At 36.2% G+C, this 18,144-nt stretch overlaps 1 protein-coding gene and 1 long non-coding RNA gene across 2 annotated transcripts; one reads left to right on the top strand and one right to left on the bottom strand.

The window, feature by feature from the left end:
* Positions 1-621: 621 nt before the first annotated feature.
* Positions 622-11,884, bottom strand: LOC141634240 (3-ketoacyl-CoA thiolase 2, peroxisomal-like). The gene is made up of 14 exons (XM_074446471.1): positions 11,674-11,884; positions 5,210-5,286; positions 5,032-5,116; positions 4,779-4,905; positions 3,700-3,798; positions 3,473-3,540; positions 3,241-3,348; positions 3,063-3,140; positions 2,616-2,748; positions 2,429-2,525; positions 1,813-1,936; positions 1,606-1,714; positions 1,324-1,407; positions 622-1,104 (listed from the first exon to the last, which is right to left on the bottom strand). Exons 1-14 carry the CDS (start codon positions 11,761-11,763, stop codon positions 995-997), a joined length of 1,389 nt encoding a protein of 462 aa, XP_074302572.1. The 5' UTR covers positions 11,764-11,884; the 3' UTR covers positions 622-994.
* Positions 11,885-13,198: 1,314 nt separating this feature from the next.
* Positions 13,199-15,967, top strand: LOC141627422 (uncharacterized). The gene is made up of 3 exons (XR_012536992.1): positions 13,199-13,450; positions 13,956-14,038; positions 15,663-15,967. It is a non-coding gene; the product is annotated as an uncharacterized LOC141627422 (long non-coding RNA).
* Positions 15,968-18,144: the final 2,177 nt, after the last annotated feature.

Below are 18,144 nucleotides of genomic sequence, written 5' to 3'. Positions count from 1 at the left end.
ATTGAAGACAACTTAACAAGCCGTCTTTTTTCGTCTGGCAAAAAGACATTTTTACACGTATTCTTTCTCCAGGGTCGTACCAATAACGATGTGGTAGGAGGGGGTTTTTCTGGGGTTTGGGGTTTTTCTGGGGTTTGGGTTGGCGGTTGGAGGTAAGGTTGGGCACTAGATTTTGATGGAGTATGGAGGTGGAGTCGACAAGGTGGGCAAAGGCAGAACACCAGCAGGTGGTCGGTGGTGGCGTTATGATGGTGGTTCCGAGGTGATTTGTGGATTTGGTTCAATATTTTTGTATTCCTTTACATGCTCAAAACTAACCTATAAAGCTGTCTGATTGCAAATTTGCAATATATGAACGCAATACTCCCTCCATTCAACTCCACTCTACCACTTGCCATTTTCTACCCTATTCATAAATGAACATTCAGTTTCAATTTTCTCTCAATACATAAGTGAATATATTCACGTGAAATCTTGTTTGATTCATCTTTACAAGTACATTTAAAATATCTAACTTTTATAATTTTTGCAAGTACGTAGCTAACGATATTTACCACGTAAAACACGTGTTGACAAACGTGAAAAAGTAAAGTGGTAGAGTGGGGTTGAATGGAGGAAGTATCCTACAATACATCTATTATTAAGCTGTCTGAATAAAGCAGTACAGAGTCATAGGCTGATAGCCAAGTTTCAATACCATGATAGTAGCAGTGCACTATGGCGCACTGTAGCGAACCGACTAGCATCACCTTTTTATTCAGAAAGCATATGAATTATGAATGTTCAAAGAAAAACCTACTGTGATACCTTCGCCACCTGAACAAGTAAACAACAGATACTGTTCGGGCCCTTGCGAGTAAATCATATTCTTTGGTGACTGATCAACTAAACTGGCACCAAATAGTCTTATGAATGCTATATAATTTCAAACAACCATCAAACGCAACCTTCTTTATCAGTCGAGTTTACAATTATTTCCAGGAGCTCGTATATATCATCTAGCATCTTTGGAGAGTAGCCCATTTGGGCCAACTGTACGAGCATTGACTAGCTCGTCAGCAGCGTCCCCTCTCTTGAAAACTGCAGCTGCTCCCATTCCAGTACCTGTAATTGCAACCCATGGTTAGTTTTTACATACAACTAGAAGTTTTGTTTACAAGTTGTGGTGGACGGTCTTAAAGCATGAGACTGGTCCATTAACTTTATATTAGTGACAGGCATACTTGAGTTGACAAACTGTAAAAATATGCTTGTCAAAATTATATGAAATATCAAATTGCCTAATGAAATTATATAGAATATGGGTGGAAGGGATGATAATACCTATACACATTGATATAACTCCAAACCGGCAATCTTTTCCGCGACGCTTCATCTCATGCAATAAGGTAGCAACACAACGAGCACCTAAAACATAGGGCAATAAGCCAATAAAGAGCTAATTATACAGAGAACTATTGTTACGTTGACAGTCCATTAGCTTAGATGGTATAGTCCTTTAGACGTGATACCCAAGACCACCTGCTAACCACAAGGTGGCAGAGTCACTGACAGAGGGGAAAGCCAAGAGGAAGGCTGATGCACAGAAAAAAATTACGTCCATACCTGTTGCACCTAAAGGATGCCCTATTGCCATTGCCCCTCCATTTACATTGATCTTTGCTGGATCAAGACCCAACTTCTTCTGACAATACACAAACTGAGATGCAAATGCCTGAACAACCAAAATTGAGGTTAGAAAATATACAATGGACATGCAAGTGTAACAATGAAGTAGATTATATTTGAAAAACGTCGTAACTCAATTATCACCTCATTTATTTCAAAAAGATCAATATCATCGAGTTCTAAGCCAGCAGCCTTGACAGCAGCCGGGATTGCAACAGCTGGCCCAATTCCCATGATAGCAGGGTCAACTCCAACGGCAGCGAAAGTCCTGTACCAAACAATGCACTCTTGATTTCAAAACATCCCAACCACTATGAATAACGGACGTAGAGAGATAAGACCACATTATTCTTGATATTTAATGGAATAACATGGTACCCAAATGACCCTTGTTGATTAATTGTATAAGTGATTGGTATGTATCATTTACACTCTTTCCATTATCCAAAACTAATGTTACCATAAATGACACGCACTTACCAAACAATTGTAATTTTATCAACGTTAAAAACCTTCATATGATTTCAAGAGTTCAAACTATTACAGTTTTCAAAAACAAAAGAAAAAATTCCAATCCTAGACCGTTGTTATTGGTGGCAAGTTCTATCATACCTCAAGGTTACCCTTGCAAGAGTTATTAGACATGCACTACCAAGTGTACTATTTTCATAGAATTTTCGAGTCCAAAAACATATGTTGAAATATTAAGCTACTGGAACTCTTATAATTTTTTGCACTATATATTAAATCTATTTTATACCTAAATACACCGAGAATAGGTAACCCTTTGCGCATAGCAACACTTCTTTTCATAAGTAGCACGGCTCCAGCACCATCAGTCACCTGGCTAGAGTTCCCTACACAGACAAATATGAAAAAAGAACAACAAATATATAGCTGATCGACAAGAAAAGGCCCCATGCAATCCACTTTTCAAAAGCCTATACCAGCAGTTGTTGTCCCATTTTTCTTGAATACAGGCTTCAATTTTGCTAGGTCAGCCACGGTTGTGCTTGGCCGAATACCATCATCCATAGCAACAGTGATAGGCTTTTCATCTCCAGATTTAGGGTCCACAAGCTACAAGAGAAGAAAGATCAGAGATACTTAGGGGAAGGAAAACCAAAACTAATCAAGGTTCTGTATGTTCTAGATGAAAAACTTTGAAGATAATACTAATTTCTGGAAAATGTTCCATAATTATTCATTGGTTTGGTTAAACACAATGAAGAGAAAGCAAGAAGAGTCAAAGAGGAGAAGAAAATCGCCATTCAATGTCTTCAACGAAAAAATAAGTTGCTCTATGAAGAGAAAGGAGGATGAAGGGCCAAGTAAGCACGGACGTTTTCTAAGAAGCATTATTTGCCAAACGAAACAGACAAGAATGGGATTACCTTGGTTTTTATTGGTACAATTTCATCTTTAAATTTACCAGCAGCAGTTGCAGCAGCAGCTTTCCGGTGAGAATCCACCTAATATGTCGAGCTCAAAAGAAATGTCAACATTACTAAAGTACTCCGTACAAAAATACCCTATGTACATCACAACAGAAACATAAGATCTCGAATTCACCGCTGCCTGGTCCTGCTCTTCCCTTGTAACACCAAATCGTTGTGCAACATTTTCCGAAGTCACGCCCATAGGAAGAAGACAATCTTGCGCCTGAACAAATTCTTTAACCTACCAATACCATAAAAGAATCATAACCATAAGTCCCACATTCGCACATAAAACATCTGTCTAAAGGGTGAAAATAAGCAACAATCTCATTAGCATTATATAGGCATGAGGATGGAGATCTTACTTTAGGATTTACGGATCCTTCCCATGCCATGGGGTTTGTCGTCATTGACTCTAAACCTGCACCAATACCTGCAAACCAAACATCCGATAAGAAAATTGCTATAAAGATTTAGGAAACATTATCACATAATTCACATTTTATATTTTCCTTTAAGCTCAACCAGCTGCAGGCCACAGGGAAAGGTGTCTGATACCGATTTAATACTTTCACCAATTAGGAGAGCTCACCAATGTCATAGAATCCAGCTTTGATGGCTGCAGCTACATCAGCAACTGCCTGGAGGCCTGAAGAACATTGCCTATTCACAGTTCTTACCGTAACAGTCTCTGTCAATTACAGGTAGCAAAAATAATTAAAGGTGAGAGATAAGACACATGTGTCCTACTTACAGATTTAGGAAACATCAAATGTTTCAAACTAGGATGCAAATGGAGCTAAATGCTTATTATTTAATGCAATTCTCAACGAGATTACATTTTGGCTCATTTAGAAACAGCCTCTTTGTGCTGTTACAACCGTCCCCTACCTTTCCATTTGTGAAAGAGCAGGATCCCTCCCTCAAGGCATCGGGGTATTTATTGTTGTAATGAGGTACTGTTTGTGTTTCCCAAACAAAATTGAATACCAAAACATGCAACATTGGAACGCCTAATTATTCATGTTACTTCGACACTTCAAATGAGCTCACATACCCGTGTCAGACACTCGATCCTTGGACACTGGTATGACACTGACACTCCGACACTTCATTTTAAACCAAAAACTTGACAATTTTTCATAAAATAGCCGTATCCGACACTTAGATACGCACCCGTGTCCGACCCTTCAAGCCGAGTCGAAGTAACATAGACTACAACACTTTGCACGACAAAATTAAAATAGCCATATATCATACTCCCTCCTATCCAAACCAAAGGTAACACGTGCTTTTTGGCACTATTCATGGTCGTAGGGAATTATTGATATTATTCTTACTCTATAAGACAAAATATAGTCATGTGAAATCTTTTTGATTTATCGTCATGAATGCTATAAGAATATCAAATTTTTAATAATGTGTAACTAAAGATATTCACATTGCAAAACGTGAATCGGCAAGTGTGATAAAGCAACTTTTACCTTTGGTTTGGATGGGAGGGAGAAGATATTACTTAATCTTAATTCCAAAGTCATATTTTTAAATTAGGTTCATGCCGAATGTGAGAATGTATATATCTTCAGGTGACAAAATAATTCAAATGAAGTTTAACAAAGTTTCCTAATCACGACCCGAGAACAAAATGTTGAAGAAAAGGACAATACATACCAGGAAAACCAGCATAGAATGCTGCCAGCCTACATTCACTAGCTCTCTGTGATCCTGGGGCAAGAACAGTTCCCACAACAATGTCTCCAACTTCAGCTGGGTTCACATTAGTTTTCTCTATCAATGCCTACAATTAGTTTAAAGGTCAATAAGTATATGATAGTCATTCAGTTCATGTTTAAATCCTTAATATTGGCTGATATTTAAAGTCAATGCTGGCAATATATTGCATGGAGGGACTATAATTCGTTACCTTCAAAACTGGTGCAAGAATATCATCAGGATATGTGTCTTTGAAAGCACCTCGTTTCGCCTTACAAAGCGGACTGCGGTATGCTCTGCAGGGTACCAGAATGCAGCATTATAAATAATTCTTGTGTAATATGAGAATTGAAAGCATTAATTAGATAAATCATATGACAACAACTTACGCTACAATGACAACGTCATCCCCAAAAGCACTAGTCCTATGATAAGAAGCAGAATCTCCAGCAGCACAATTAGATGCCTGTAACAACCATGGCAACACCAAGAGTTTATAAAAACAATTAATCAAACAAACAATATAGTAAACAAGGAGAACAGCACTATTCACAGTATTCAGAAGATGAATTAGATAGGGCTAATTCTACTTAATGACCAGAAAGTTATTTCAGGAAGACCGGAACTAAAAAAGATCAGATTATGTCAAAGGGAAATCGGAGGAAATGTGAAAAGAATGTTAGGAAATGTGAAAAGAATGTTACAGCATAGTTACCGACTTCTGATAACTAGGAAATATAAGAGATTTCAAGGCTAATATTAACTCGAGGAAAACTCGATGTAATTCAGGCAAAACACTAACGGGCAGTACACTAATTATTTATCAAGTGCGTCCTCACAGTGAATCAGTTGATAAGGTGATGGTACTTCCAGAAGAAGAGTAAGATCTATATGAGGAATGCAAAGATCGTGTTATAGAATGCAGGAAATAGTCCTATTAACAAAGGATATCTCGAGTTTTCTATACAACTGATCAATTAGAGAGAATTGAGGAAGATTGAGATTGTATTAGAATTGTGTAAAAATGATGAATGATTTACAATAACAAGAAATTAGCTATTTATATTTACTAATCTCTAACTAATTCCAGCTCATAACTAGCTAACTGCCAGCTGTCGCCTAACAACTTTTGGCGCCAAAAACCTGATTCTGTTGAATCTGTTACAAACTGTAACATATCTTCCTCCTTCAAAAGAGACTTGTCCACAAGTCTCAAGTTTCATCAAGATTGAATTCTGGGTATTGTTGCTCAAAATTGTCTGCATACTCCCAAGTAGCATCATGAATAGGGAATCCCAGCCAATGGACTAAGTATTGTCACAAAGAACTGACGCCTTTTCACTACCCTCCTCTCCGATTATTCTGCAGTTGTAGATCTTGCTCGTTGACAACCCTCTCATCCATTCGGAATATGAATTGCATTAGGCAAGACACCTCTCGAATTTTTTGATTTGGGATACATGAAAGACTTTGTGGATTTTAACAGTTTGTGCAAATCCAATTTATATGCAACCTTGCCCACGATCCTTGACTTGAAAGGGTCCATAATATTTGGGTGAGAGCTTCTCATTCCCCCTTAGTTGAATCGAACTCGTCTCGTAAGGTTGCAGTTTCAACCATACCCAGTCCCCTATTTGAAACACCCTTTCTGACCTCCCTTTATCTGCCTGCACCTTCATCCTCTGCTGGGCTTTGGCTAGCTGCTGTTTGAGTGCAGTTATCATAGCCTCCCTCCGTTGCATAGTCCTATCCACAGCCTCCACTGATGATTCTCCAGGCAAATATGGCAAATGGATTGGTGGTGGTTGATTGTACACTCGCCTCAGGGAGTTAAATGAGTAGCGAGAATGATAAGTGGTATTGTACCACCATTCAAACAGAGGTAACCACATAAGCCAATCTTTGGGTCTTTCTCCACACATACATCTTAAGTAAGACTCAATGCACCTATTAACTACCTCTGTCTGACCATCAGTCCGAGGGTGATAGGCGAGAAGATAGCATCAACTCAGAACCTTGAATCGAAAAAGAGCCCGCCAAAATTGACTGGTAAAGATAACATCTCTATCACTGACTATACTCCTTGGCCATCCATGAAGTTTAAAAACATTATCCAGGTAGGCTTGGGCAACTTCTAGTGCTTGGGATTTAGGTAATCCTGTAATAAAATCCATTGATATGTCCAACCAAACCTCAGAAGGGATTGGTAAAGGTTGAAGTAACCCTGGATAGGCTGCATGATCATACTTATTGGCCTGGCAGGTTGTGCAATTCCTGACAAAGTAGCTGATATCCTTAGTCATGCCCCTCCAAATAAACAAGGATTTGACCCTTCTAGTAGTGGCATCTCTGCCTGAATGCCCACTCTGTGGTGCACCATGAAGCCATCTAAGTATTTTCTCCCTGACTGATGCATCAGGACCCACCACAATCTTCCCTTTCTTCCTAAGAAGGCCATCAACTAGCTGGTAAGCTGGGATAGCAGCAGGATCTGCTAGGAGCTGAGTTTTAACCTGATGTAAAAAAGGATCTGACTCATAACTTTCTTGAATTAATTCAGAGAGATCAGTCTGAGCTCCAGGATAAGGCTAGGCACATCAATTCACTTCCATTTAACCTAGACAAGGCATCGCACTAGGTTTTCTTTTGACTCTATATTGAATCTCATAATCAAATCCCATGAGTTTAGATAACGTAATTGTTGGAAGGGGTTGAAATCTTTTGTTGTAAGAGCCATTTTAAGCTTTTCTGATCAGTTTTAATCATAAACTTCTGACCAGTAAGGTATTGTTCCCATTTTTGCACGGCAAAGACAATTGCCAATAGCTCCTTTTCATATACAGACAACTTCTGCCATTTAGGACTGAGAGTTTTGCTTATGAAAGCCAAGGGATGCCCTGCTTGCATAAGTACAGCTCCAATTCCCCCATTAGATGCATCAGTTTCAACTTCAAATGTTATGTTGAAATCTGGAAGAGCTAGGACAGGAGCACTTGTTAATGCAGATTTGAGAGTCTGAAAGGCTTCCCCAGCATTAGAATTCCATTTAAATTCCCCTTTCCTCAACAATTGTGTCAATGGATAGCTAATATGTGCATATCCCTTGACAAATTTTCTGTAGTATCCTGCTAACCCCAGAAAACTCCTTAATTCCTTGACATTCTCGAGGCTCGGGCCAATTTGCCACGCCTACTATCTTGGTCGGGCCGGGTTTCCACTCCCTTTCCACTTATGAAGTGACCCAAATACTCAACTTTAGGAATAGCAAATGCACATTTACTACTCTTGACATATAGCTGGTGTTGTCTCATTAAATCAAACACTGCCTCCAAATGAGACCAATGGTCAGTCAGAGAAGGGCTATAGATGAGTATGTCATCAAAGAAAACCAGGACACACTTCCTTAAAAGTGGTTTAAAAATTGAATTCATCCAATTCTGAAAAGATGCAGGTGCATTTGTCAAACCAAAGGGCATAACAAGAAATTCATAATGCCCCACATGAGTTTTGAAAGCTGTCTTAAACACATCACCTTCATAAACCCTTAATTGATGGTATCCTGCTCTTAAATCCAGCTTAGTGAACACTTGAGAGCCAGCCAATTCATCAATAAGTTCATCCACAACAGGAATAGGGAACTTATTCTTTACTGTCCTCTTGTTTAATTCCCTATAGTCCACACAAAGTCTCCATGAACCATCCTTTTTCCCTACTAACACCACTGGAGAAGCAAAAGGACTACAGCTGGCCTGAATGATACCTTGGTCTAGCATTTCTTGAACCAACTTGTCAATAATATCCCTCTGTTTCAATGGATACCTATAAGGCCTGATATTGACTGGTTGAGCCTCTGACATTAAGGGAATTCGATGGTCATAGACCCCCCTTTGAGGTGGCAAAACAGTAGGTTCTTCAAAAAGGTCAGAATATTGCCTCAACAGCTGCTGCAATTCTATAGGATGGTCATTGTTGTTCTTAATTTCATTAGAACAACAAAGAATATCACCCCTGGTGTTGTTAATCTGCAGAAAACACAATTGGGCAGCAGTGTTCAACATCTTGCAAGATGGCCCTCCTGTAAGAGTTTTGATTTTCTGAGGGGCCAAGCCTCTTAACACATGCTTTCTTTTGTTATAAGAGAACTCCATCTTCAACTGTTTAAAGTCCCAGCTTACAGTCCCTAATGTACTCAACCATTGGATGCCTAGCACCATGTCACACCCCCCTAATGGTATAATGAATACATCAGTGTCAAAGTGGGTGTTCTGCAACTGCCAACAGAATTTTCTACTCATGAGTTGACAGGGAAGCTGACTCCCATCTGCCACTGTGACAGCTTGAGGTTCAATAGTCTCTAATTTACAACCCAATTTGACAGCCATCTCTTGATCCAAGAAGTTATGTGTGCTTCCTGAATCTATCAAAATGTGGATAGGTTTCTTACCCACATACCCTGTTACTCTCATTGTTTGAAATCCAGTACTACCAGATAAAGCATTGACTGATATGCAAGGGTCTGAACCAACCACATCATACCCCCGCAACAGTTCCTCTCTTCGGATCGATATCCAAGATTTCCTCCTCCTCACCTCCCACAATTTCTACTGCAAACAACTGAGTACCCTTAAATTTGCAATTATGCTCCCTAGAAAAGGGTTCATTACAGAAATAACACTCCCCTTTCTTCTGTTTTTCTGCCCTCTCTGCTGTACTAATGAATCTTGTGGGTCTAGAGTTAGTTGTGGAAGCAAAAGGCTGTGAATTTATAGGATTTGGAGTGGGTAAAATGCCTTTAGAAGGGAACTTAGATTGAAATCTTGGTGGTCCTGAAGGAACAGATGCATTTTGGGGGTAATTTTTAACATGAGTCCTAGTAATGAGATAATGATTCCTCCCCGCAATCTAGCATATTCAACAATGAGATGCAAGGGTCTGGGGTTTAAATGCTCGGACAAATGGTTTAACTGAAGGTTTTAACCCTCCAATGAAACTGTCAAGAAAGTACTGATCTGGTAATAAGGGATTACGCTGCAACATTAACCCTCTCAGATTTTCAAAAGAATCTAAATAATCATCAATTGAAGTAATCTGATGTAATTTGTTAAATTCTTCAACAACATTTCCTGCAATTTCCTCCTTAAAGCGAGCACATAAATCCACAATGAAATCATCCCATTGAACATGTGGTCGAACAACAAGATAACTATTGAACCACATTTCAGCTCTTCCTATCATGTACATACTGGCTAAATCAACTCGTTGAGTATCAGGGATTTTGCACAAGGTAAAGTATTTTAGGCATTTCTTCATCCAAAGTCTAGGGTTTGTACCATCAAAAGAGGGAAATTCAATTTTAGGTGTAAATTTCAGTGAATTTCTCATACCTTGCTGCCCATCAACATCATGATTATTCGGATTAATCTGATCATCATGACCCTTAGTTCTCTCCTGGTCCTTAAGCAACTTCATAATTTCCCCAAAAAAACACTGATTCTTTGCTCCAATGATTGCTCCAAAGTTGCAATTCTACCTTCCATGGCCTTTTACGAGTTCCGGTGCACTTTTTTAAAATTTGTGAAGGTTTTGTGGTGTTTCAACAATGGCTAAGCGAACAACAAAGGATCAAGGCTGATACCAATGTTATAGAATGCAGGAAATAGTCCTATTAACAAAGGATATCTCGAGTTTTCTATACAACTGATCAATTAGAGAGAATTGAGGAAGATTGAGATTGTATTAGAATTGTGTAAAAATGATGAATGATTTACAATAACAAGAAATTAGCTATTTATATTTACTAATCTCTAACTAATTCCAGCTCATAACTAGCTAACTGCCAGCTGTCGCCTAACAACTTTTGGCGCCAAAAACCTGATTCTGTTGAATCTGTTACAAACTGTAACAGATCGGTTCCTCAAGCCCTTGTGACATACGGAGTAGTTTGCTTTCTTTCGGAACCAATCACATTTCCCAAAGATTTGAAACATCATCAACAGACACACTCTGCCCTAGTGAGTTTCTATTTATGCTCCAATGATAAAATATACTCTCTCCGTCTAATCATTTGTTTACCTTTTAAATTGATTGTGAGGGGTATTTTAATCAAGGGTAAACAAATGATCCTAGTAGTATTCCGTAATAGTAGTAGTAGACAAAATAATTGGGTAGTTCCATAAGTAAAGTTTTCCTAGTTTCTACCAAGTTCACTCATATTCTGCTACACCTCACAATATTTCCTTGTAATCTCACTAAGAAAAAGGTAATTTAGAGGGTCGAGATGTATGCAGTCTAAACCCTACTAAACGAGACGCAATTTCGGAAAGACCCCCATTTTTTAAGACCCAAATAAATCACAAACTCTACAACGTATATGTACTAAGGGAGCAATCTCCAAGTTTCCCTAAATCAAACAATATACTTCATCCGTCCCGGTCATTTGTTATCCTTTTTCATTTTTGGGTGTCTCGATCAATTGTTATCCTTTCTATTTATAGGAATGCATTTAATGAGCAATTTGATTATTCACCCTTAATTTGGTCCACTTGTCATCTAATAATTGTCTCTCTACCATTTCCTTAGTCTTTGTGCCAAAAACAAAGGACAATAATTGACCGGAACGGGGGAGTACAATCAATCACCTAAAACTACGAAATTTCGATCAGATTAGCTAGAATCCAAATCCCAACTCCCAAAATACAAACAATTCAAATCAAACAAAACCCAAAACCTCAAATCTCAATTCCATCAACATATCACTAAAAACACATCATCATCATCATCATCATCATCATCATCATAATCATAATAATAATAATAATTCATAAATTTTAAAAGGGTTTGAAGATTGACATACAGAAAGGAAAGCTTCGTAATTGTGATCAGATGAAGATGGTGGACGAAGATGATCTAACAAAACCTTTTGCCTGTTAATTGCTCTTTCCATAATTTCTGAAATTGCTTAAGAATTTGATTTGATCAAAGAAATTAATTTGATTATAGAGGTGAGGAAAATTAATGGATGAGGATGAGATGATGACGATGGTATGGATTTTTATAGTGAGTATGTATGTAGCATCTACATGTATAAAAGATGGTTTTTTTTAGAGATTTCATTGGTAGCATCTTTTTTTTTTTTTTTTTTTTTAAGAAAACTAGGTTGATCCTCTATGGTAGGACCAACCTATCTCATCCTTTCGAATGAGGGAGGTAAGTTGAAGCCACCGGCTATCAAACCACCTCGAAAGAGTTGGACATGAATGTCCAACTGAAGCCATGAAGTCAGCAACCTTGTTGGCTTCACGAAAGCAATGTTTAATTATCACTTCATCGAAAAAATGAAGGTCTAATTTCACATCCTTGATAATACTAGAGATTTCCCACGGAATTTGCCAAGTACCTCGAATCGAGTTAATAACACATAAATTATCACCCTCCACAATTAACTTTGAGATTTCTAAGTATTTAGCTGCTAAAATACCTTCTTTTAAAGCAAGTGCTTCCGCAACAAGGATACTATTGGATCCGCACTTTTTTGCACCCAACAAAACGACTTTACCATTGTGATCTCTTATAGAATATCCTAAAGCCGCTTTATTACCTTCTATTCTCGATCCATCAAAATTTAGCTTTAGGAAACCGTTTGTAGGTTTTTCCCACCAAATCTCTTCCTTACTAGAATTGTTTCTAGCCGACTCTGCTACCTCGGGATTGTTGAGATCCTTTAATCTAGTCACATTCCATGTCTTAGTGCTATTATTACATAAAGTAATAAGTTTGCTGATACTTAAATTAACATTATTAAAGATCATATCATTTCTATGGAACCATGCATTCCACCAAATAAAAATAATCTTTATAAAGTCATCTTTTGGAATTAAGTCTTTGAGATAATTCAGTTTCGTTAGAAAACTTTGACTTGTAATAGTATCATAATTTGACAAAAACTCGTTGAAACTAATAATATTCAGGTATTTCATTGGTAGCATCTACATCTCATCATCATTTATTATATTAAAGCAAAAGCCAATAACCGCTATTTAGAGTAAAAAAGCTGATGTGTCACGTTGAGATTGATTTACCGTACAAAATTCTGTAGACATACGTTGTAAAATACAAGCATATTAAAATACGAAGTAAAAAAGTGTCGTGACCCACTTCCCTTTAAACTGCCCACTATCCTAATTCACAAATTCTTGTTTGTGACGGCATCTATCCGTCACTCTTGAGTGACGGATACCATTTAACCTCACAAAGTACCCACTTTTTCTCTCTCTGCAACACTATTCATGTGGTCCCCTTTCTCCACTAACCCATTCTGTTACCATTTTATCTCACAAAATATCCGCCACAAATGGTAACCCGGCCCGTCACAAGGAAGACCAATTGATCCTAATTATCGTGTAAACTGCCCAAACCCGCAAACAACCTGTTATCTTCCCCATTAATTAGAAAAAATCTTCATTCTTAAATCGTTTCCATCTTGCCATCGTCTTCCTCAAATTTCTGCTACAGATACAATCATTTTTCCTCTCAGTATCAAGTCTCATTGGCTTCCAAAATTCCAACTGAAACAGGAATTTCTAAGGAGCCTACTCGGATAAAGTGAAACAAAATGGCAGAGTAACATTCAGGTAAATTGTTTTCCATCTTCTCAATATTTCAGCTTTGTTTGATTCATTATTGTTCCATACCTAATTTGAGTTGAGATGATTTGATTTGATTTTTACTGATTAATTATTTGAGAAATTCTGATTTAATGTAATTTTTTTATGTATGATGTGAAATTTGTATGATTTGACATTGTGGTTCAGTTGATTGATCAGAATGAGTGCAGAAAAAGCCATGGATCTGATTTTGTTTGTTCATCAAAGTTTTGATCTTTATGTAGGAAGGTTTAGTTTGGTTAATTGTTTCATTCTATGGGGTGCTCTTTACCATTAATGTTATTGTTGTGGGTTGCTATGTCATAATTAATTTCATAATTCAATCATACAGTTTTACATTAATAATGTTTGATTTAAGAAATGCAGTCAATTTTGAGAAAGCATGGCCGTGTGTTGAAATTATATGCGATGAGTTGTTTGTTGCTATGATTTGTGTATTTAATAAGTATTAGTAATTCATTTGTTTTGACAGTTACTTGGTATTGCCACGGGTTGTGCTTCTCGACATTCTTTGGTCTAAATTATTAAGTGGAACACTAAAATATGGTGGATCAAGTAAGCCTCTCATCCAGTTCTTTCATTTTCAACCATATCGCGATATGTTCTTTTTTTCTCTTTTTTTTTTTTTAAATGTAAGTTTTCAATTTAATTCGCAAAGTATAACATATTCTTTTTGCAGAAATTGTTTGCCTATTCAATAATTTCACTCCATTTTTCTAAACAAGCAAATAATTTTGTTTTCTTCCATTTTCATTCTCTCCTTTATCTCCCCGAATTCTCTGATCGTTTGTACATATAACTCTTAGCATAATGAAGGGGTTCTTGATGCAACTCTTATGTACTGAAACATAGTTTGGTGTAGATGAAGGATAGAGGAACCTTTTATTTCCATGTTTATCTCTATTGTGTTTTCTTGAAGGAACTACTGTGATACAAGAAGAGATGGCATAGAATCAATATTCTCTATTTCATAAATAAAATCAAATAGCATATTAGTAGGTATGTTGCACTCATATTTATGATTTGATATACATATGAGATCAACCGATGCTTCATTTCTTTATGAATTATAGAATTAAATTATCATGTGAACACAAAGCACCTCCCCTTCTTTCGTGAAATATGTTTTTTTTTTTTAACTTTTCAAATAAATATTAGTCTTAGATATCTCCTCGCATAATTCCATTATACCAATGTCTTCAATATAATTCCTTAAAATTTATCACCCTCTTATTCAAACTCAAAAGCTTCTACCCACATACCCTAGCTAAAACCATAGTCCTCCAATTTTCGGGTTGGATGGGTGGTCAAAAAACATTGGAATTCCGACAGGTTATTGCTGTCGACTCTACCATTATTTCTTATATAGCTAATTGATACCGTAAAATTTAAGAAACGTTCTTTGTCAATTGCTTTTAACTATCATTTTATCTTAGTTTGTATATTTTAGTGGTTGAAATATGAATTGTTGGTTCAAAAGAGTGTAATTGTCGAATTCAGTTTTGTCGCCAAGGTGTCATCTCAAAGGCTTTACGGTACATCAATCTGTTTTTTTTGGTTTGCAAGTTGGAATTCTTACCGGGCGGGACAATTAATCTTTTGATGTATGTGTTTTTCCTTTTTAGCTTGATATAATGCAAATAATTTGATCCGGAGACTACCTATAATTCTTTGTATTAGTTTTATATCAAAATGGATTCAGCACTTTAAAGTTTATGCGGAGCCTATCTTATCCTTACTCACGAGTCACCACTTTATCTCTCCAATGTTCACTATAGTTGCAATTAGCAATTAGTTAGATATAATGTGAAGCATTTTTTTTTGTGATCATGTGGGAAATGGACTCTAAACGGCAATCGGAAGTGTTAAGAAGCCTCACTGTTATCGTCCTCCGACATTCAATATGTAGTCATTCATCACTTCAATGAATATTCAAATACTTAATTGATTGCTTTAATAGTTCAAAGTTTAGGTGACTAAATTTAGTGCTATGGCGTTCGTTTTTATTGGGTATGGAGTACTTCTTTTGTTCATTTTATGGAAGATACATTGTAAATTTAAAAGAAATCTTTAGAAATGAGTAGATAATTGTTGTTTTTATTCATTTTGTCTCTTTTAAAGAATATGAATGTGTGAATCTGATGGCAATTTTTTTTTTTTATCTTTTCTGTTTTCTCAGGGAAGAGGTTGATGTGTGTGACTCTCAAAGAGCCAACTATAAACGAATCAGCATGTGCACTTCTTTAATCCTATCACTAGCTCCCTATTAGCTCTTTTTTGAGGTTCCTTATGTATGGTCTTTTACGAATCCAATATTAATTTAGTTTTTATTTATTTATTATTTTGTTGTTTTAAACTGGATGGGATGAGAAGTTGTAAGAAAAAACGACAAAGCTCTTGGTATTACAATGTTAGCACCTTTGATAATGTTCTTTTAATGATCAACCCTTGGAATGTTGAGCATCATTGATGATGTTCTTGCTATTACAATGTCAAGAGCATGGATGTGCTCTTAGCATAGAGATATAGTTTGGCTAGACAATAGAGATAAAGATCGTAGCGATTTAGTTGGAATTCAAATGTGTTGTTATTTTTGGTAGGTGTCTTAATCAATATTATTAAAACTTCACTGCTTAGTTGTATGGTCAATAATAATCATTCTGAATTCATTTATGTAAAGCTTTTAGATCAAAGAAATACATGCTCATTAAATTACCCATATTTCAAATAATCTGATATGGGTTTTCATGTACAATAATAACGTTTACAATGTGTGTGTGTATTTTTTAGGTGACAGGACTAGAAGACTCAAAAGGATTTTTTTTGCTATGTTCTTTCCTTTGAGTTATTTTTTATTAAAATACTCATCAAATGTGATTAAAAGCGTATATGTGATTTATTAAATCGCAGGAATTATTAAGCGATGAAATCACATATGAGCTCGACAAATTATTGCACCAGCAATACTTAGGGGTTGTTTGGTTGATCAAGGAACTTAATGTTCCTAGGAAAATGCAGTTTATGAGAATTAAGTTCCCTCATCCAATTCAGGTGATTTCGAAAAAGTGTTTAGTTGCTCATATAGAAATTAAATTCCACAGGAACTTCCAATGACCAAGGGGGGAGTAGGTAAGCAACTTCCCACATCATGTAGGCATTGAAAGTTCCTGGGAAGTTCTAATTCCTACATTTTGTAAAATTTATGGCAACCAAACAAGTAAACAACCCATGTTTTTCAAAATCATGGGATTTTCCAATGCCTATGTTTTATAAGTGGCAACCAAACGACCCATACTCAAATAGCAATTTAAAAACAAATACTATAGTTTATAAGATTAAATGTTAGGGTGAATATAAATCACTGTTTGCTTTCAGGTTATATAGGAACTTATGTTTCTATAGTAGTTATTGCGTGAGACATCTTTTAATTGTGTAAGAAAGTTAACGCTTTTACTAGCATTAAAATAAATAATTTTCTTACAAAAATATATCCCTTCATAGTGTAAGACCGTCTTACTCTGTTTTATTTGTAATTCATTATATAGACTGTGTACAAAATATCAAAATAACTGATTATACATGAATTATGGTAGGGTTACTATGGTAAGATCAATTCACATGAATTATGCTATACATAATTTTCCTCTGCATAATTTTTCAATAAAATTAAATACTCCCTCCTATTCACAATAAACCTCCCATTTTATTTTGACACAAAAATTAAGAAAACACACTAGCCCATCATATAAATAAATTTGAACCACACAAATACACTACCCCACCATATAATTAAATTTGGACCACACAAACACTTACCAAAAAAGGAAATAGGGAAATTATTGTGAATAGACGGAAATGAAAATAGGGAGGTTTATCTTGAATAGGAGGGAGTACTACGGTCGATTCTCCCAAATTATATTTCTCAAGTGTTTAAATAGCTACCTATCTATTGTTACAATAGGAGTAACATGTTACAATGATGCTTTTGAGAAACAGTGATCAATCAAGTTGAGAGTTGAGAGTTGAGAGTTGAGAGTTGGTAAATCTTATTTAGAGGCCCATGAAGTTGATAAGAAAGGTTTGGTGTTTTTATATGGGTCAAAGAAGATGATATATGCAGAAAAACCAATTCATGGATTATCTGATCGGTTATCAACAGGTTACGATATAAAATCCGAGCTTTGTAATAAAGTATCCGAGCTTTATGTTAAAGAATATGAGTTTTATTAGAAAGTATATGAACTCATCCATTTACACATTAAAAATATGAACTTGAATTAGCTCAGAAAAAAATACATATAAGGTCGGATTCTTATACCTTGGTTATACAATGCTCTATATACAACTGGATGTATAATCCTATTTGCGTAGAAAAACCACAAATATAACGTACAACAATTTTTTTTTCAAAGGTTGTGATGTCATTAATTACGTACTCCCTATATATTATAGGTGATATTTAAATTTATTGTTTTTTTTTTTTGGCAGCTGTAAAAACGAGTAATTATACAGATGGCATTTGACTCATTTGGTCAAATGTACTTATTTTACTAATACTAGAAACTGGAACAACAAGGAAACTACATCGGGTAACATAAATGTGTTGATAACGAATCAATGGCTGAATTCGGGAAGCAACTTCAACATCCTGAGCAATCTTG

Source organism: Silene latifolia, chromosome Y, assembly GCF_048544455.1.
Source record: "Silene latifolia isolate original U9 population chromosome Y, ASM4854445v1, whole genome shotgun sequence".
In the NCBI taxonomy this organism is placed as follows: Eukaryota; Viridiplantae; Streptophyta; class Magnoliopsida; order Caryophyllales; family Caryophyllaceae; genus Silene; species Silene latifolia.
The sequence above is the reverse complement of the archived record's forward strand: the minus strand, read 5'-3'. Positions and strand labels throughout refer to the sequence as shown.